This window comes from Orycteropus afer, unplaced genomic scaffold (assembly GCF_000298275.1).
Source record: "Orycteropus afer afer isolate SDZICR_OR568_19922 unplaced genomic scaffold, OryAfe1.0 scaffold00040, whole genome shotgun sequence".
NCBI lineage: Eukaryota > Metazoa > Chordata > Mammalia > Tubulidentata > Orycteropodidae > Orycteropus > Orycteropus afer.
Window position 1 is genome coordinate 11,149,302 of NW_006921627.1, and position 20,830 is coordinate 11,170,131.

Sequence of the window (20,830 nt, forward strand, 5' to 3'; positions counted from 1 at the left end):
TGCTCTGGGAGGAACGGTTGGAGAAAGGACTGGAGGGAGGCAACATGTCTGGCCTGGCAGTAATAGGCCTTGGGTTACTGCTGGTAATCCTGCCTTCCCCTTGTAGGGTTAGAGGAGGTCAGAACATGTGGCCTCCTTGCCGTTTTTGCACCATCACATAAGTAAAAATAAAGGAAAAGAATCACATGATCATATCAATTGATGCAGAAAAGGCATTTGATAAAATCCAACATCCATTCCTGATTTAAAAAAAAAAAAACTCTCAGAAAAATAGGAATAGAAGGGAAATTCATCAACATAATAAAAGGCCTATATGCAAAACCAACAGCCAATATTATTCTCAATGGGGAGAGACTGAAATCATTCCCCTTGTGAACAGGAACCAGACAAGGATGCCCCCTCTCTCCGTTTCTATTCAACACTGTATTGAAGTCCTAGCCAGGACAATAAGGCAAGAAAGGGAAATGAAAGGCATCCAAATTGGTAAGGAAGAAATAAAATTATCCCTATTTGCAGATGATATGATCTTCTATATAGAAAACCCAAGAGACTCAGCAAGAAAACTACTGGAACTTGTTGAAAAATTTAGCACAGTGGCAGGGTACAAGATCAACATACAAAAATCAGTTGAATTTCTCTATACCAGCAAAGATCTACTATGCCAGGAATAAAAATTGAAGAGGAATGGTGTCACATTCATTGTCAAAAAGAACGTTTCAAGATCTATCCTAAAGTACAATGCTGTCAATGAGAGGGTAATACCCATGTGCCCACAAGGAAGATCAGTTAATACTACTATAATTCAAATTTATACACTAACCACTAAAGCCAAACATGAAGAAATTGAAGATCTTTATTAACTTCTACAATCTGAAATTGACCAAATTTGTAATCAAGATATATTGGTGATTGGAATGTGAAAGTTGGAAATGAAGAATCATTGGTAGTTGGAAAATATGGCCTTGGTGACAGAAATGACATTGGAGATTGCATGATAAAATTTTGCAAGACCAATGATTTATTCATTATAAATACTTTTTTTCAACATAAATGGCTGCTATACACCTGGACCTTGCCAGATGGAATACATAGGAATCAGATTGATACATCTCTGGAAACAGGCAATGGAGAAGCTCAATATCTTCAACCAAAACAAGGCCAGGAGCTAACTGTGGAATAGACCATCAATTGCTCATATGCAAGTTCAAGTTTAAGCTGAAGACAATTAAAACAAGTCTATGAGAGCCAAAATAAAACCTTGATTATATCACCTGAATTTAGAGACCATCTGAAGAATAGATTTGATGCATTGAACATTAATGACCAAAAAACAGACAAACTGTGGGATAAACATCATAGAACATCAAGAACATTATACAAAGAAAGCAAAAGGTCATTAAAAAGACAGGAAAGGAAGAAAAGACCAAAATGAATGTCTGAAGAGACTTTAAATATTGCTCTTGAATGGAGAGTAGCTAAAGCAAATGGAAGAAATGACAAGATAAAAGAACTGAGCAGAAGATTTCAAAGAGCAGCTGGAGAAGACAGTCAATTATTAGAATGAAATGTGAAAAGACTTGGAGTTGGAAAACCATAAGGGAAGAACACACTCAGCATTTCTCAAGCTGAAAAGAACTGAAGAAAAAAAGCAAGCCTTTAGTTGCAATATTGAAAGAACTATGGGCAAAAGAAGGAGCTCTGATGGTGTGCTGCCTAAGGTATTTGACTGCTAACCAGAAGGCTGGTGGTTCAAACCCACCAGCCACTCCATGGAAGAAAGAGTGTGCAATCTACTTCTGTAAAGAATTGTTGTTGTTGTTGTTATGTGCCGTCGAGTCAGACCTGACTCATAGTGACCCCTCCTTGGGTTCCTGAGGTGGTATCACTACGTAAGTAGATTGCCCAACCTTTCTTCTGACGAGTGGCTGCTGCTTGAAAATCCAATCGGGGTCACTATAAGTCAGAATCGACTCTGTGGCAGTGAGTTTGGTTTAGTTTTGTTATGGGCAAAATATTGAATGATGCAGGAAGTATCAAAAGAAGATATACATAGTCACTACACAAAAAAGAATTGGTCAATGTTCAACTGTTTCAGGAGGTGGCATATGATCAAGAACGAATGGTATTGAAGGAAGAAGAGGCTCCAGGAATTGATGGAATACCCATTGAAATGTTTCAACAAACAGATGCTGTGCTGGAGATACTTACTTGTCTATGACAAGTCATTTGGAAGACAGCTACCTGGCCAACTGACTGGAAGAGATCCATATTTGCACCCATTCCAAAGAAAGATGATCCAACAGAATATGGAAATTATCAAACAATATCATTAATATTACATATAAGTAAAATTTTGCTGTAGATAACTCAAAAATGGTTGCAGCAGTATATTGACAGGGAACTTCCAGACATGCAAGCTTGATTCAGAAGAGAAATTGGAACAAGGAATATCAATGCTGATGTCAGGTGAATCTTGCCTGAAAGCAAAGAATACCAGAAAGATGTTTACCTGTGTTTTATTGACTATGCAAAAGCATTCAACTGTATGGATCATAACAAAGTACGGATAATATTGAGAAGAATGGGAATTCCAGAACAATTAATTGTGCTCATGAAGAACCTGTACATAGACCAAGAGACTGTCATGTGAACAGAACAAGGGGATACTGCACGGTTTAAAATCAGGAATGGAGAGCATGAGGGTTCCATCCTTTCACCATCATATTCAATCTGTCTGCACAGCAAATAATCCAAGAAGCTGGACTATAGGAAGAAGAACATGGCATCATTATTGGAGGAATCTGCAGATGACAAAACCTTGCTTGCTGAAAGTGAAGATGATTTGAAGCACTTCCTGATGAAGATTAAAGACTACAGTCTGTAGTATGGATTACACCTCAACATAAAGAAAATGAAAATCCTCACAACAGGACCAATGAGCAACGTCATAATAAATGGAGAAAAGACTGAAGTTGTCAAAGACTTCATATTACTCAGATTCACAATCAACACCTATGGAAGCTTCAATCAAGAAATCAGATGTCATATTGCACTGGGCAAATCTGCAGCCAAAGACCTCTTTAAAGGGCTGAAGAGCAACACCGTCAAAGACTAAGGTGTGTCTAACCCGAGCTATGGTATTTTCAGCCACCTCAGATACATGTGAAAGCTGGACAAGTAAGGAAGACTGAAGAACAGTGGATGATTTTGAGTTGTGGTGTTTGTGAGGTAAGCTGAAAGTACCATGGACTGCCAGAAGAACGAACAAATCTGTCCTGGACGAAATGCAGCCAGAATGCTCCTTGGAATTGAGAATGGCCAGATTTCGTCTCACCTACTTTGGTCACATTGTCAGAAGGGACCATTCCCTGGATATCATGCTTGGTAAAGTGGAGGGTCAACAAAAAAGGGGAGGAACCTAACAAGATGGATTGATACAGAGACTGCAATGATGGGCTCCAGTATAGCAATGATTGTGAGGATGGGGCGTGACGGGGCAGTGTTTCGTTCAGTTGTGCATAGATAAGGTTGCTATGAGTCAGAGCTGACTGCTGGCACCTAACAACAACATTTTCAAATCAAAAAGACATTATTTGCCTTTTTAATTCTTCTCTTACCAGCGCACAGTGGTTTTTCAAAAGTTACATGACATATAATGTTGCAAGACTGAATGCAGAAGCAAATGGGAAATGCAGCTGTTTTCTATGAAGCCAGATATTAAGAGACATACAGAAATGTAAAACCATTCTTGTCACTACTTGTTTTTGTTTTGGAAAATATATTTTTTCCAAAAATGTTATGTATAGCAGCATGTGTTGAGGTCATTATTTTATTTTTAAGGGTCTTTAATATAGTAAATTAATATGGTAAATAAGAGCTCTGGTAGCATAGTGCCTAAGGCATTTGACTACTAACCAGAAGGCTGGTGGTCCAAACCCACCAGCCACTCCTCGGAAGGAAGATTGGGCAATCTACTTCCATAGTGATATTTCCTCGGAAACCCAAGGAGGGGTCGCTATGAGTCAGATCCGACTCCATCGCAGTGAGTAATATGGTAAATACCTTCATAGAGAAAAGATCTTGAAGTTCTCAATAAGTTTTAGAGTGCAAAGATTTTCTGATACTAAAAAGTGAGAACCATTGGCTTTGGTGGGAAAAAAAACCCTCACTCTGCCACCAACAAGTGTGTCGAGCTGAGCAAGTCTTTTACCTCCCCCAAGCCTTGATTGCCTTATATATAAAATGGCAGTGATATTACCTACACTTCCCACTTACCAGGGAAATTCCAAGTGAAAAACAAACATATGTTTGTCTGGGAACCCTGTGAAAAATATGGATTGCTATCTAAACATGGATTCCCTGGGTGGTACAAATGGTTGACATTTAGCTCCTTAACCAAAAGGTTGATGGTTCAAGTCTACCCAAAGGCACTTCAGAGGAAGGGATGGCAATCTATGTCTGAAAAATAAGACACTGAAAACCCTAAGGAGCACACTTCTACTGTGACATACTTGAGGTCACCATGAGTCAGGGTCCACTTGATGGCAACTGGTATCAAACTATGGTTCTCTGAGGACCACAGAGAACAAGAGGACTAAAGAAGCCCAGTGATGGAGTGAGAAATTTGGGAGTTCTTTGCACAGCAGCAGGGAGGCTTTCTTCCCAAGGGTGCATAACACAGGGTTTTGGCTGTGAGTTTCAATCTGGGCATCCCAGGGGAACATATCTCACTTCCAGGCCATGTTACAGCCAGGAGGTTGTACAGAAATCTCCCCTGCCCCACAATAGTTTGTCCCCATCTGGAGATCCTTGGGTTCCCCAAGCCCTAGAAATGAGAATCCCCAGGGCGAATGAGGGGCATACAGAAAACAAACACCAGCTTCTCAAAAACAAGAGATGCCTGTTCCTCACTCTGGGGGTGTAGGGATGAAGGAGAAAGAAATTCTTCTCCCACAATCAGAGCCATTCTGCCAGAGCACAAGGAACACTTTGTCAGCATTGGGCTGTGGGAGGCAGAGACTTGAAAGGGACCCACCTTCACCAGTAGCCTCCCACGGCCATCCCACTCCATCTCTAGGTCCTCCTGATAGGTGAGGCGCACAGAAGCCATCACGGTGGACTGAATGCGGAGGTCACCTAGAACCAAGCAGGAATAGGATATGGGCTGAAGTGAGGAGAGGGCAAGGCAGTGGCAGGCAGATGTATTATGGGGAGGGTGTATCACAAAGGACTGTAGCAGTGAATGTCAATGAGTCAGGATGCAGATGTGGGTGCCTATTAGGTTTAAGAAAGTCTCAGGAGGAAGGGTGACCAGGGTAGATGTAGTGCAAACAAGGTTCCCCAGGGAAACCTCAGCATCCTTGCTGTAACATGATATTTCTCCTGCTGCCACAAGAGGGAAGCAGAGACTCCTGCATTCTTCACTTTAGTCTGTCCTAAAGAGATGGGTGGGAGCTCTGGTAGCATAGTGGCTAAGGCACTTGACTGCTAACCAGAAGGCTGGCGGTTCAAACCCACCAGCCATTCCTCAGAAGGAAAGTTGGGCAATCTACTTCCATAGTGATACCACCTCAGAAACCCAAGGAGGGGTTGCTATGACTGCACATAACAACAACAACAAAGAGATGGGTGTCTATGTTGAACCCATGACACAAGAGCATCCCTGGGCCCTTCTACCATTGCACACCACTTCCAGACTGAGTTACTCAGTCCTCACGACTCTGTGCACATGACTGTACAAAGCTAAGTAGAGCAGTTCTTGTTGCTGTAGGAAGGTGGAGAAGAGACAGAAGACAAAACCCTCATCCTGGAGGAAGTTATCCTCTCATGGGGAGACACACACACAGCATTAAACATACATAGACAAGCTGTGTATCCAGTGTGTGACGTTCAAAAAATTGGCATGGAATGGCTAGATTGTTGGAAAGTCATAGAGAAGAGGAGAAGAGATATTTGAGAGCCACTTTGAAGGTGAAGGCTGGGAGTTATGTTGTGCAAAAGTTGTTTGGTTTGGGTTTTGACAGGGCACAGTGCAACCTGGGCAGAGTCACTGGGAGGTAGGTTGTTAAGCCTTATCCTGAATGTTATCCTCTGCTCTGACTCATCACCAGTCACTCCCTGATCTCTGAGCATCACTCTCTGTTTCTTTTTGGCCTCAAAGTAGAACCACCATGCCCAATCCTCAATTCACCTCTTTGGCACAAGTCAAGTGAAAATACTTTTGGCTTCCTTCTCCCCTGTGCACTTTCCCTACCCTGGAGCAACCTCTCCACCTCCAGACCCTTCTCTCATCCTCTTCCTCCAGAACACCTTCCTATCTTTCAGGGATGCAAGCCAAGAATACCTACCACCCCTCCAACAGTAAAATACATTATTTTTGCACAGAAAAGGAGGGGAGGCCTTTAGCAATCAACAGTGTTGAGAGGAGGGACGTTGTGGTTGAGCTGATGGAAGAGGAGGGAGCCTACCTTGCAGGAAGGGAAGCTGGACGTCCTGGCCATCCATGGCAACACCTCCTCCATGCTTCAGCTTCACAAGGCTGTTGTGTAGGAGGGGCAGCCGGATGGTGACCGAGCGGGTGCAGACGGCATCAGGGTCATCAGCACACTACCAGGAGGACATTGAAGAGTGCTATCACCACACTCCTGCCATCCCAACCCCTGACAGCCTTCTCACACTGTGCAACTCCATTCTTACAGAACATTCTAAGTGAATGAGGCCCTTCAAGTTGTGCAACAGGAAGGCACTAAGCCTAAGCTTTCCCATACCCTTTTCCTTCCTGGCCTGGCCTTTTATAAGAACTCTAGGCCTCTGGCTCATCTTCTTGCTTCTTGGGTCTGTTGTTCCAAAGCAAATCAGGGTTTTCAATCCTCAGTGTTACCCCTATATGCTTTATCTGTCCCAATCTGTGCTTTCTTCTCTAGAGAAATATATATGGCACAGATACACACATGTACCATAGAGTTCAATAAAGGAGATGGGCCCACCTTGTCCCCACCCTGATCATCTCCCAACTCCAAACAGCAGTGGTACAGCCATGGGAGCAGCAGACTGGGCCTAAAGGGGACTCTTCTCTGGCTATCAAGCTGAGCAGCCCTGAGGAGGTACTATTGGTAGGGCTGGATGCCTTCTCCCTGCATCCAGAAGAATGAGAGGTAACTGTAGTCTGGAAGAAGGGGCCTTCCTCCTGCACAAAAAATCATCACATATGTCCCCCTTAGAGAGCTACCCTCTCACCCTGGAAGTTATTCCAGCCATCTCAGGCTTCCCCCTGGCCAGCTGGACTAGCAAAGCTCACCTGGACAGTATCTATGACAATGGAGAAGGAGTTGTCCTGGCAGTCCCGAGCCAACAGGTACTGGCAGATCCCACTAAAGGTGAAGTACCTGTTGTCAAAGCTCTTGAAGTGGGATTGTCCTGTGACCAGACATTCACCTGGAGGAACACAGAGAAAAAGGGGAAGAATGGGAGGAGAAAGGAAACCCTCTTAGTCGGGGCAAAGATGGAATGCACATATGAGCAGGGAACCCTCATGCCAAAACTCCACAGACGTGTTCTATACTGGTTCTATCAGAGGTCTTAAAGTCACTTCCAACCCCCACAACCATAAGATGTCAGACTAGATTATTCTGTTCATTTCATAGATGGGAAAACTAAGTGAAGTAATTAACTTAGCCAAATCACACTGGGTCAGTGGCATTGCTCAGAATAGAACCCACATTTCCCAACCCTGTGTCTACAACTGCTTTCCCTGCTTTCAGCACAGCCAACTTCTGTGATTCCCACTTGGGTCAGGGCCACCCCAGTCACAGACAACAGCCTCAGAGCTGCAGAGTGCTCAGCCAGGGAGGGGCCTGTCAAGCTGCATGACCGTCTCTGAACTGGGATCTAGGTGGCTCCAGGATACAGCCCCAGCCTGCTCCAATGCAGAGAGCTCTCTGAGAGAATCCCTAAAGGCAAGCAGGCAGAAAGGGCAGCCCAGAGGAGGGGTGACAAAGGAAGAATGAAGCCAGGACACTCCCAGAGCTCAGCATTGAAGAGTGCAGGACTCCATCTTCACCACCCCCAGCTGAAGGGAAGCTCGAAGGCCTTCTCATGGGCAAGTCCATGCAGTGACTTCAGCCAGGACCAATCGGGGTCCAGGAGGCCATCTGCCCATGATCTCACCACTGCCTGGGCAGTGCTGAGCTCTGCAGTGCCAGCTACAAGTCTAGGCTGACACATCTGTGGGTAGGAACGAGGACTCCCCTCCTTCACTCTATAACTCAAAGCACTAAACTTACCCCAAACCCAACCACCATCATCCTCCCCCCATAGCCCAGCCCAGGTTCCATACCTCTGGCCAAACACACCTCAGACAAGAGAGACCACATCCAGGAAAGGGTCCTCCACAAGGAGGTCTCTGCAATGCCTCCAAAGATTCTACATCAGCCACAAATCAGCTCAGGGCAACCCCATCCCCAGGGCCACAATGGACACATTAAAGCTGAACTAGCCATCTGGAGCCCTTCCCAACCTCCCTTTTGTATTTCCTCTCTCTGTTCTCATCTTTGCCTTCTGCTCTATAGGAAAAGTAGGCATGCATACTATGGCAGTCCCATGAAGGAAGAGCTCTCCTTCCCTCCCACCCACTCTGCTTCCAAACAGCAGAGACCTGTTCTCCGTAGGATTGATCCAGCCTATACCTAAAGTCCCTCCAGAGAGAATCCTACAGTCAATCCCTAGGGGCTGGGGCTGTCACAGAATCGGGGTGCCTAGAGCCACAGGGGAGACTCCATCTCTACTCCTATCAATGAGGGGCTACACAGGCCCCCACTGCCTGCCGCCTTCATGCCCATCTTTGTGCTGTCAGGCATGGTCAGGACAGGGCTAAACTGCACATCTTTGGGTCCAGGTATGGTTCTGTTTGATAGTGTTTGCAGGAAGAGGTAGGGGAGCAGCCCCAGGCTCCTGGTAAGTGTCCCTCCACTTGGTCCTGAGGTAGAGTGAACCATTTCAGGATGGCATGGGCCTAGAGAGGAGGGTAGGAAAAAGCAGGGAGATCCTTCTCCTCAGTATCACCTTCCACCCCACTACCCCTCAAGAAGGGCCAGGATGGGGGTCACCATTTGTGGAAGTCAGAGCAAAACATGCAACAACAAGGAAGGGGTGGAGGTCATCCCAGCTAATTGTATATGGACTGGAATTCCAAACCCAGTGATGTCACAGGAAAGCCTTTTTAAAATGGTTATTTTTCAGAAGTCACCACCATTCTACAAACCATTTGACACTGGTGTCAAATGTCTTGACCCTCTTGCAGTAAAATGGTTGGGAATTCTTCCCCCAACCTTTATGTTTTCTCAGCAGCACTCTTATCTGAGTAAGAAATTGGACCCCTATTATGTTTGACAATGCCCAGGAAAAGAGGGGTCAGTGAGAAAATGTGCAAATATCTGAAAGCAAAACTGTCAGGGCTGGAATCTAATCCTCTAATCTGATCTCCTGTTCTGACTCCCGCTGATTTATGTTCCCAAGTTTCTCCAGAATCAGAAGTCTAAATATTGCATTGTGCTTCTTAACTCCTTGGTACAACTGATGGACAGAGCTGCAGGCACAGGAACTCCAGGAACATGGAGAGTGAGAAGCTGGGTAGCAGCCGGTCACAGAGCTGGCACGTCAGCCAGAACAGGCCACGTGGCAAAGCTGACCCACTCTCTACTCAGAGAGGACACCAAAGACAACCCCAGTCCATCAGTCAGCAAAAGGCAGCCCCTGACAGGCAGTAGGTGGGCAATGAGTTCAGTGAATAAATGTCTGAAGGTGACACTTAGAATAGTGCACAAAGTAGAACACCTAGCAGTTAAAGCAGATCCACTCCTACAAGCATAAGGATCCTCCCTCATGAAGAAACATCAGTCTCTCATCTGATGGAAGCATATTACTGCTTGTAAACAAACCACCACTACCGTACTTTTTTGTTGTTGTTTTTTCCCCAGTGAGTCCTTAACAAGGGGCTGCTCTGTTCAGATCATTGTTTTCCACTCATTTCCCTGCAGCACACCGAAATACCAGCCCACAGGCTTTTTAGCAAAGCAGCTCAGACTTTCTCCTGAGGTAAATTTTTTTCAAAGCCTGCCTCTAAATCACAACACAACCTCAACCAAGTCTACAAGGTACATTTCTAAGTGTTCTGTGGCTCCCATCATTATTTGTTCCCTATGAGGTGCTTGTAATTATTCCCCATTTTACAAATGAGGAAACCCAGGTGAAGTTCAAGAACTTGCCCAAGGTCCCAAAACAGTCCACAAGGATTTGAACCTAAGGAACCCTGGTAGCACAACAGTTAAGTGCTTGACTGCTAACTGAATGGTTGATGGTTGGTGGTTGGTTTAAACTCACCCAGTGGCTTCATGGGAGAAAGACCTGGCAACCTGCTTCTATAAAGATTACAGCCTAGAAAACCCTCTGGGGCAGTTCTACTCTGTCACATGGGGACACACTATGAGTCAAAATCAGCTTGACAGCATCAAATAACAAGAAGTTTGGCTCCAGAGCCCAAAGCACTTGACACACCCCATACTGCCACATGGTAGGCTCCTACAGTTGCTCAGAGACCTCATTTCTTTAGGGCTATATCTATTGTCATTCTCACCCAGAGCACACATGGGCATGTGCCAAACGAGAGAGACATGATGGGGTCGGCACATAAGAGACTGGAGGAAGAACATCTTGGATGGGAAAGGAGACTCATTGCCCTGACCTGAAGGGAGTCTGGTGTGACACCAGAAGCCCCAGTATGGACAAAGGCAAGCCACTGGACACTTCTGAACTTGGGGAGTCAGGAGCCCCCTTCAAGCTCTGGGCATCTAGGAACACACATTCAGATGGGAGAGGCATCTACCCTGGTTTACTCATCACTGTCTTTGTTGACCAAGGATGCAGGTTTATCTTCCATCCTATGGGCTTCAAAACAGACTGGACTTAGATTCCAAAGTTGAATTATAGGGCCACATTAGAATCCATTCAAAATTATCTGAACAGTGAGAGACAGCTCTAACCCAAGGTCTCCCCTCCAACCAATCTGAGCAGGTCAACAGCCTTCCATGCCACCAAGGTCCAGCTCTATCTTATCCTCCTATTCCACCTGCCCCAGCCACACCCCTGCCTCACACCACCCCTCCCATTCCCTGCTCCTTTGGATGTGTGCCTGTGTCTCCATCCTTCTTGGATCCTGCTTAACCAAACAGCTGCCTCTCTGCTCTACAAAGATGGTAACGGCTAACATTTATTGAATATACACTATGTCAAGTAACAACAGCCTCTCAACAGTTCTGGGATGAAACTTCTGTTATTAGCCCTATTTTACAGATTAGGAACTAAGGTTTTGAATGATTAAGCACCTTGCCAAAAGTCTCACAGCTACTAAGTGGTGGGACTGGAATTCCTACCCAGGTGGTCTGAGTCCAGAGCCCATGCTCAGAATTCCAATACTATGCCACCTTTATATGTTCATAGAATTAGGGCCCTCCACTCACACCTTCCCACCTCCAAAAAAGTTCTTTCCACATTCTTCCACTAGGAGTTTGAAGTTCTTTGAGAAGGGATTTGTTCATTTGACATTTACATTAGGTAGATACACTCCTTGGAGAGATCAATCATGGAAGAATAGAAAGGCTGTGTACACACAGGGAGACAGCTCAGAGGGCAGGAGTGCATGGGAGGGAAGGACACAAGGAAGAAGTAACCATGGAAGGAAGTAGGAGGGGAACTGTTGCATTGTGGGAAATTTCAGTCAATGTCATGGGACAAAGTATATGTGAATTGCCATACGGAAAGTGAATTTGCTCTGTAAACTTTCACCCAAATCATGATGATAAATAAAATAATTTTTAAAAAAAAGAAAAAAGGGATTTGTTTATTTGAGCGATAGTCTCTATTAACAGACATGTCCCTTCCACATTAAACCTAACCAGACATTTATAGTTCAGTAGGAACTAAATTAGCAGGGCTTCTCTGGGCAGTGTGTTTTACAGAGGGAGAGGAGAGTTGAGGGCTTCAGAAAGGAACATCTGCAGGCTATAGGGAAGCCATAATTTTGCCTAAGGCTCCCTAATTCCTACCTTGTAAATAGAGGTATAGGAGTCCCTTGGTGGTGCAAAGAGTTAACATAAAGGTTGGCAGTTCTAACCTACTCACAGGCACCTGAAAAGAAAGACCTAGTGATCTACTCCCAAAAGATCACGGCCATTGAAAACCCTATGGAGCACAGTTTTACTATGAAACACATCAGGATGCCATAAGTTTAAATAGACTCAATGGCCACAGGTTGGTTTGTTGGTTGGGTGGTTGGCTGGTTGGTTGGTTGGTTGGTTAATTAAGCAGAGATGTGTGGGGAGCAAAGGAGGCTAACAGAGCATATCACAGTAAGCTCCAGTCCCTCCCTATATAGACTGCTGTCCTGGGCACTTTCTCCTCCTTCATATTACCCATGCACAACACTCTCTGCTAAGCAGCCTTTAAGATGGTCCTAATTTAAAAAAAAAGGTGGTGGGGGGACCAGATTTGCTGGTCTGACAGAGCCTGGTGGAACCACTGAGACTATGGTCCCTAGCTGCCCTTCAGGTCTGGAATTGAACCCACACCTGTGGCTTCCAGCCAAACAAAAGATAGACATATGAGTTGACCATGTACCTGGGGTAGATACACTCCTTAGAGAGAAAAATCATGGGAGAAAGATGGGCTGTTTATGCACAGGGAGACAGTTCAGGGGGCAGGAGTGCATGGAGGGATGGACACAGGGAAGAGGTAACTATGAGGAGGAAGTGGGAGGGGAGCTGTTGCATTGGGGTAAATTGTAATCAATGTCATGAGATAACGTGTGTTTGAACTGCTGTATGGAAAGTGAATTTACTCTGTAAACTTTCACCCCAATACAATTAAATAAATAAATAAGATGGCCCTAATAGTGCCCAACTGTTTGTATACACATCTTCATGTAATCCCCTCCCCTTGAGTGTGGAGTGAAGTTGTTCACTTGTGTCACCTCAGAAATTAGGTTTTAAAAAGACTGTAGCTTCTATCTTGGGTGCTCCTTCTCATCTCTTATATCATTTGCCATATGGGAAGCCAACTCATGTCATGGAGGCAGCCCTGCAGAGAAGACCACATGGTGAAGGACCAAGGCCTACCAATAGCCACATGAGTAACCTTGGAAGCAGATCTCCCTCATTCCCAGTTGAACCTTCTGATAAGGCTGCAATCCCAGCCAATAGCTTGACTACAACTTTGTGAGAGATTTTGGGTCAGAAGCACCCAGCTAAGGCTCATCCAGATTCCTGACACACAAAGACTGTGATATAATAAATGTTTGTTGTTTAAATTACTATGTTTTGGGGGTAATTTGTTATATAGCAATAAATAACCAATACACTTTCATCTTGCTCCAGAGAATCAAAATCCAATTCTACACTCCTAAAACTCAAAATGTCAGTTCCTTCAGGAACTGCTGAGAACCCTAGTCAGCTCTCTACCTTATAGAAGAACCAAGCATATCCCCTTCCAAAATTTCCTCTCCACTCTTCCCAGCATACATGCTACCTGCAATCATCACATCGGGGGCAAATGACAACCCCTCCCAGCAGCTGAACCATGACAATGTGTAGAAAACACCCATGTGCCATGATTGAAATAGACTGAGAGGCAACGATCAGCTAAACTCCAGAATTAAAGCAAGGGGGTCACAGCCAAGGCTTTGAGAACGCAGAGCAAGGGCTTAGTGGTTTCACTGGCAAAATATCAAATCATTCAGGAGACCACAGAGTTGAAACTGGTTAACTTCCATCAGGGCATCAGAAAAATGTCTTTCATCCTCAGTAACATTATCTTCTAGATTTTGAATAGAAGGCCAGGTATCATATTGTCTGCCCAGACCAAGCATTCCATCATGCACACAGTGGGTGTTCAAACAGTTGTTGGATGAGTAGGTAGATGGATGGATGGGCAGGTGGGTAGGTAGATGGATGGATAGATGGATGATGGCCTTCCTTATAGTAAGTGATTGTTAGACTCCCTAATCTGGTAGTCAGTCTGATAAAACACAATAAACCAAGTTCCTAATTTCATCAACTATTGCTCACAGATCTTACACAATGAACAGTTATGTATTTAGATATTAAAAGAAGTGATAGAAGCAACCTCTTATGTCTTTCAGAGAGTTCTTTAAGTCTTTCACAGGGTGTTATTTATGTTAAATTAAGTGTGGATATTGCCTACAAGTGGAATCTTTGGACTTTAGTGTTTCCTTCAAGAATTGCACAGGAAATAAACTGGCTGGTGAGCCCATATCTGAGACAGAGTAATTGACTTAACTTACTGCCCACTTCCTATCTAGTTCTAGATTTTTCCCAGTGCAGGAGACACAGAATAAGATCCTGAGTGACTCTAAACCCTTTAATCCATAGACCTTAAATATGATCCCAAATAGTCAAGCTTAACCCCACCAAAACCAATGTGGTCCCTTCAGCACAAAGGGAGGGAGAGTCCCTCATCTAGATGTTTGTCCTCCAGTTTTATATTATACTCTGCATGCAGGAGGGCCCACAAAGTACTATCCAGCATGTAAAATAAGGGTGAGCTGGTCTTTAACTAAGTAGGGATTCTCCTGAGTTCATGAAGGGATAGAAAAGATCCTCCTGAAAAGGAATGGATCAAGGACTGGGAAAGAAAGGAAAAGAAAGGGCAAAGGTAAGAGTCAGGTAGTTGTAAGTTTGAGTCCTGGCTTGGCCTCTTAGCAGCTGTGTGATTTTGGGTAAGTTATTTAACCTCTCTGGGTCTTTCCCCCTCTTTGTAAAGTGAGAATAGATAATGCCTGCCTCAAAGGTTGTTGTGATGAGATAACACACATGAAGTGTTTAGCACAGAGTCCAAATTCAAAAAACCAAACTCACTGCCATCAAGTCAATTCTGACTCATAGCAACCCCATTGCGTTTCCACGGCTATTAAATCTTTAAGGAAGTAGATTGCCTCATCTTCTTCCCACAGAGCACCTGGTGGGTTTGAACCACCAACCTTCTGATCAGCAGCCAAATGCCTTACCAAGTCCAGCATACAGTAAATATCATGTTAGTTACCATAAAGGGGACAAACCATCAAGAGAGAACCTAGGGTCATTGGGGAGTGAGGTAGAAAGGGACTTAGAATGAACAAGATTTGCAGTAAATAAAATACAGCCAATACCAAACAAAGGGAAAACTGAAGGGCAGATATTGTAAGACAACTTTTCCTAACGTATTTCCCAGGGCAGGGACAGGGTTAGAAGAATCATTTGGTGACCTGGTTTTCTTAGCTCTTGGAACATGCCAAGGTCTTCATAACAGGCATTCCAGAAAACTTCATTAAAACTTACTTCAGGCCTAAAAAATTACCTGGCCCTTCTTCCCCTTAATTTTCCAAAGAATTTGAGTCCTCTTTGCTTAGTCAACCATGACCTTACAGGGTTTGCAGCTCATTCAGCCTTAATCCTCTAAGCAAACAGGTGATGAAAAAAGAACAAAACCTGAGCCCAGGTGCATTCTCCCCTTTCCTCTACTGCAGGGCTCCCCTCCTCTGGCCCATGAGTGAGTTAACACAGCTAGTATCTGAAACCAGAGCTGCAGTCAGGTGGTTGCACCCAAACTATGCAATGGGGCCTTCTTCCTCCTGCCTTGATGTGTGACCTTCCTGTCTAGTAAGTAAGGTAGAACCTATCTTTCCATTCAAAGAAGGGATGGAACTAGCAGAAAATCACTTACCTGGGCATTCTTCATTGCTGCAGATCCACAGACTATTTCGGCAAATGCTGTTGGGGACAGAAGCACATATCATTGGTAATTCTGCAAACAGGGTTTTCTTCCATTGCTACCAAGTCGATACCGACATGGCAACCCCATGTGTTACAGAGTAAAACTGCTTCAAAAGGTTGTCTTGGCTGTAATCCTTATTGATGCAGATCTCCAGGCCTTTCTTCCAATGCCCTACTGGGTGACTCCGAACTGCCAACCCTTAGGTTAGCAGTTCAGTGCAAACCATTTGTACCACCTGGGAACCTAAACACAGTGTATATGAATGAATATAGAGCTCACAACAGATACCACAGCCCCCAAAGGAAGGGATCTGGGAAAAGAAAGGAGCTTATGCTAGCGGGCTCTTTATGTGGCTGCAGGCCACTAGGGAATCTTGGAGATATTTGTGAGGGGAAGAAACCCGGACAGACTACCACTTGGAGGGGGATGTATGTAGGAGATCCAGATAGAACAGGAGAACAATGTGGAACAAAATTCAAAATAATTTTTTAGAAAAGGAGGGGGGGACCAGATTCCCTGGTCTGATAGAGCCTGCTGGAACCCCTGAGATTATGACCCCTAGCTGCCCTTCAGGTCTAGAATTGAACCCACTCCTGTGGCTTCCAGACAAACAAAAGACAGGCATATGAGCTGAACATTTACTTTAGGTAGATACACTCTTTGGAGAGATCAGTCATGGGAGAATAGAAGGGCTGTGTATGCACAGGGAGACAGCCGGGGGGCGGGGGCAGGACTGTATGAGAGGAAAAGACATAGGGAACAGGTAACTATGGGGAGGAAGTGGGAGGGGAGCTGTTGCATTGTGGGAAACTGCAGTCAATGTCATGAGACAAAGTGTATGTGAACTCCTGTATGGAAAATGAATTTGCTCTGTAAACTTTCACCCAAATCATAATAAAATTTAAAAAAAAAAAAAAAAAAAATAAATTTTTAAACAAAAAAAAAAAAAAAAAAAAAAAAAAAAAAAAAAAAAAAACGTATTTGGAAAAAAAAAAAAAAAAAACACTACATTCTAAAGGCAATAAAGGCAATAGGAACCCATTAAAGTGTTTTAAACTCTGGAAGAAAAAAAAGAAAAAAACCCTGACGGGGAAGCAGAAGAAGAATACCTAGAAGATATTATGTCCCTGAAAAATCTACCCAGCCACTAAGAAGTCAAATTTCTACACTTACACTCAGCCAGTGGAAGAGAACAAGGAAGAGCTGTTGAAAGAGATGCCCAGAACCATGCTGGGCAGCCAACTGACCTCACTGAAGGCTGAGTGAGTGCTGAAGCCTGCCCAGCAGGGAAAGAAAGCAAAGGGAAGAGGTCTGGAGATGAAACAAGAAGTTATTTTCCCGGATGTTCTGAGGCCAGGCAAAGCCAGCTAGAGTAAACATCCAAAGAGACTTCTTGAGAAGATGACTTGAGCTTAGCAGAGACAGGGAAACAAGCTCCTGGTTAATCTGTGTGTTTTCCCACTGCTGCTTCCTGAAAAAAACTAGTTTTCGTTGAGTTGATTCCAACTCAGAACAGCCCCATGTGTGTCAGAGTAGAACTGTGCTCTACAGGTTTTCAATGGCTGATTTTTATACATATATAGATTGCCAGGCCTTTCTTCCTAGGTGTCTCTGGGTAGACCTGAACCTCCACCATTTCAGTTAGCAGCTGAGCACATTAACCATTAAACCACCAAGGGACTTCCTATTGCTGTTAGCTGCCATCAAGTGGATGCCCAACTCATTACGAGCCCATGTACAAGATCAGACCACTGTGATACATAGAGTTTTCATTGGTTGATTTTTAGAAGCAGATCACCAGCCCTTTCTTCCTGGTCTGTCTTAGTCTGGAAGCTCCACTGAAACCTCCATCATAGCAATGTGCCTCCACTGACAGGTGTGTATATTGGCTGTGCTTAAAGAGAAACTGGCTGGGAATCGAACTGTATCTCCCAAATAAAAGGCAAGCATTCTACCACTGAATCACTAGTGCCTTCTAGGGACTCCCTCTTGTGTTGGTACTGTTGTTAGGTGCCATGGAGTCAATGCCAACTCATCACAACACCATATGACACAGTAGGACTGCCCCCATACAGTTTTCTTGGCTGTAATCTTTAGAAAAGTGGATCACCAGGTCTTTTTCCTTCAGAGCTGCTGGGTGGGTTAGAACCACCAATCTTTTGGTTAGCAGATGAGCCCTTAACCATTGAATCACCAGCACCTATTAATAGATCTCAAGGAGAGAAGGAAATGCATGCTACTTGATGACTATCATATAGTCCCTCTTCAAGGAGAGAAAAATCATATTTTACAGCACAATTTGAGGGGAGAGCTAGAGTTGTGGTTTACAGGTGAATGATCCTCCCCTGTTTGATCACCCCCATCCTACAGGCATATCTGTAATATAATCCTTGCTCTTCATCATTGACTTCTATGCCCTTTGCCAACCCCAAATCTTAGCTTATTCTCCCTCAGCCCAGGTGGCTGCAACTATTGCCGCAGCATCCTCTCCCCAAGTCCCTGGCCTGCTGCTCTCCCAGCTTACACTTACCAGGTGTTGCAGTCTTGTGAAAGGGAGGAGCCTGGAGGGTACCGCTTCCCAGAATGTACACAGGAACACTCTGTGCGCTCCACACAGCGGCCTTCATCAAGTAGCTGCCCCTCTGGGATCAAGGACACCAGAGCAGAGGTCTTAACATTGTCATCATCATTACTCATCTCACAAGTATATAATCCCCAAAGGCAGTTAGTTCAGAGCTTCTTCCAGGAAACTCAAAGCAGCTCTGAGATGTTTACCTTTCACATTAACCAATATGAAGGAAGGGATTTATTCATGTCCATTCTACAGGTAAAGAAATTCAGGAAAGAGTTTTGTTCAAGGTCAAGTAGGGAAGTCATGAGTCTAGGCTTACAGTTTCTTCTAGGACACTCAAAGACCTTTCACAGTAACACAGTGTGGGGAAGTGGGGGAGGATTAGGAATCTCCATTCTATAGATGAAGAAATGGGGAAAAGAGTTTTGTTCAGGGCCTTCTAGAAAGGAAGCCAAGAGTCCAAACACATAGGATTCACTATTAATATAATTAAAGAGTTTTTCACCAAAGCTCACAAAGTTTCTCTTGAGAAAAAATTTCTAGCACAAACCTCTTTTTCAACTGAATTCACATGGCAAACTCAGGAAACATTTTAAAATATCTCTCCCAGACTGATTCCCTATCACCTAACTGGGAAAACAAAACTGCAGCTCAGATTGGGCCACATGTTACCCAAACAAAGTAACCGTTGGAGCCTAGGCCATCCTTCTAGTTCCCTAGACAGAAGTGCTTTCATGGATATAGTACAAAAGGAAAACATAAATTAAAAACAAATACCAGCTTAATCCCAATCACTCTGGTCAAAGACTTTTAAAAAAATAAATAGTAGGCCTCTGATTTCAGCAGTGGGGAACACAAGTAGCCTTCATCTCGTCTTCCAAAGTCAAGGGCACTGGCAAGGTCTCAGGTTTGTAAATAAAGTGGTAAGTTTATTACCGGGGCAGCTGCAGCCATCCACACATGGCTCCTCACACACTTCATTGATGTGTAGGCTCTGGCAGGTTCTGGTGCAGGGGGACACACACTCCTTATACTCCATGCCAGCCGGGCATGCCAGTCCTAAAACAGAAAACCAAAGTCACTTCCCCCGCAGTGGTTTCCCTCCAGTGCAGCATCCTACAAGTCATGTCAAATTCAGAGCCTCCTTGTCCCCTTCAGCTGCTATAAGGACCATCTCTATCTCAATAACCAACATACCTCTTTGAGGCCTCCCCACTGCCCAACCACCCCTAATCTGAAAGTATTCCCTCTTATGAGGTACTGGCTAGGACTTACCAGGTTCACCTAGGACTACCCTCTACTCCCTTGATCATCTATCCCCCGAACAATGTGGCATTGCTTTGCTCCTCTATGCTCTGACCCTTTCACCAAAAACACTTTCAGGGTGAGACTGAAACTCTTACACTGGAAAAAAAAAAAAAAGGCTTCCTGGGACCAAGCAATGTCCTCACATCTCCCCTCTGAAAATTCCTCTTCCCCATGGATCGAGATTAATCCAATGCCCTACCTAGCAGGGGCAAATTATATTCATGCCCTCTTTCTCTGCATGGGTGATATTCATTCTGTATTTATTTCCACTTTGCTGCAGAACTATATTCAGGGTCCTACTACCTAAGTGTGTCACTATGCTCCTCTACTGGACCCAGCTCCTCTGGGCCAAGGACTAGATCTCCTCCTTTCTAACTCATCACCAACTGATGTTCTGGCAGACTGAAAAAGCAGGCCATACCAAAGCTCTTTTCTGGATGTCCTGACACCAAAACAATTGCCCCAAGCACCTTCTCTTTCAAGATACATCAAGTATCTCCACCACCCAGTCTTCAAAGAACAAAAGTAACTGCCACTCTATCAAGTTTTTCCTTACAGAGGAGAAACCAGCTGCTAATATTCACCTTTCTCACAACCCTCACAGCAAAGATAAAAAGCTTTCGTTTATAAGCTGTTTGCTGCAAACATGTGTGTAGTGTAAATATTTTGCCAGCTCCTCTGTCTCCACCAGTCTGTATTATCTGTGTAATTATCCCAAACTGGTTGTTCATCTGCATAGCTTTTGATTAGTGAAATTGGGTGAGAGGAGGTTTCCTGCAAGGTGACCAGAGAAGGCCCTACTTAATCACAGTAACTTGGGGATAGTGATAATGACTAGGGACCTAACGGGATTAGAAGATCAAAACCGTGGGAGCCATGAGGTGAGGTGGAAAGAATGTGTTCAGCCTGGAGGAGGAGAGAAGGCTGATTTAATAAAAGGGAAAAACTTAATAAAAGCCTCCGAGCCACTGAAAGATCATCACGTGGACAGTTGGCCAACTCCCTGTGCCTTGTCAATTCAGACAGCCAGATAGTGAAGACATCAACTAAAATTGCAGCTGCTGAGATTTTAGTCAGATGCAGAGAACATTTTGCCAGTCAGGGAATAGATTTCTTGAGGGAAGTCATGGG

At 44.3% G+C, this 20,830-nt stretch overlaps 1 protein-coding gene across 1 annotated transcript in view; it reads right to left on the reverse strand.

The window, feature by feature from the left end:
* VWF (von Willebrand factor) overlaps nt 1-20,830 on the reverse strand; it is a 215,415-nt gene that overhangs the window by 143,156 nt on the left and 51,429 nt on the right. The window contains exons 7-12 of the mRNA XM_007937087.2: nt 19,328-19,450; nt 18,350-18,461; nt 15,769-15,815; nt 7,298-7,434; nt 6,468-6,606; nt 5,036-5,136 (exon numbers count right to left, since the gene is read on the reverse strand). Coding sequence (XP_007935278.1) covers nt 5,036-5,136; nt 6,468-6,606; nt 7,298-7,434; nt 15,769-15,815; nt 18,350-18,461; nt 19,328-19,450 — 659 coding nt within the window. The remainder of the gene's footprint in view (nt 1-5,035; nt 5,137-6,467; nt 6,607-7,297; nt 7,435-15,768; nt 15,816-18,349; nt 18,462-19,327; nt 19,451-20,830) is intronic.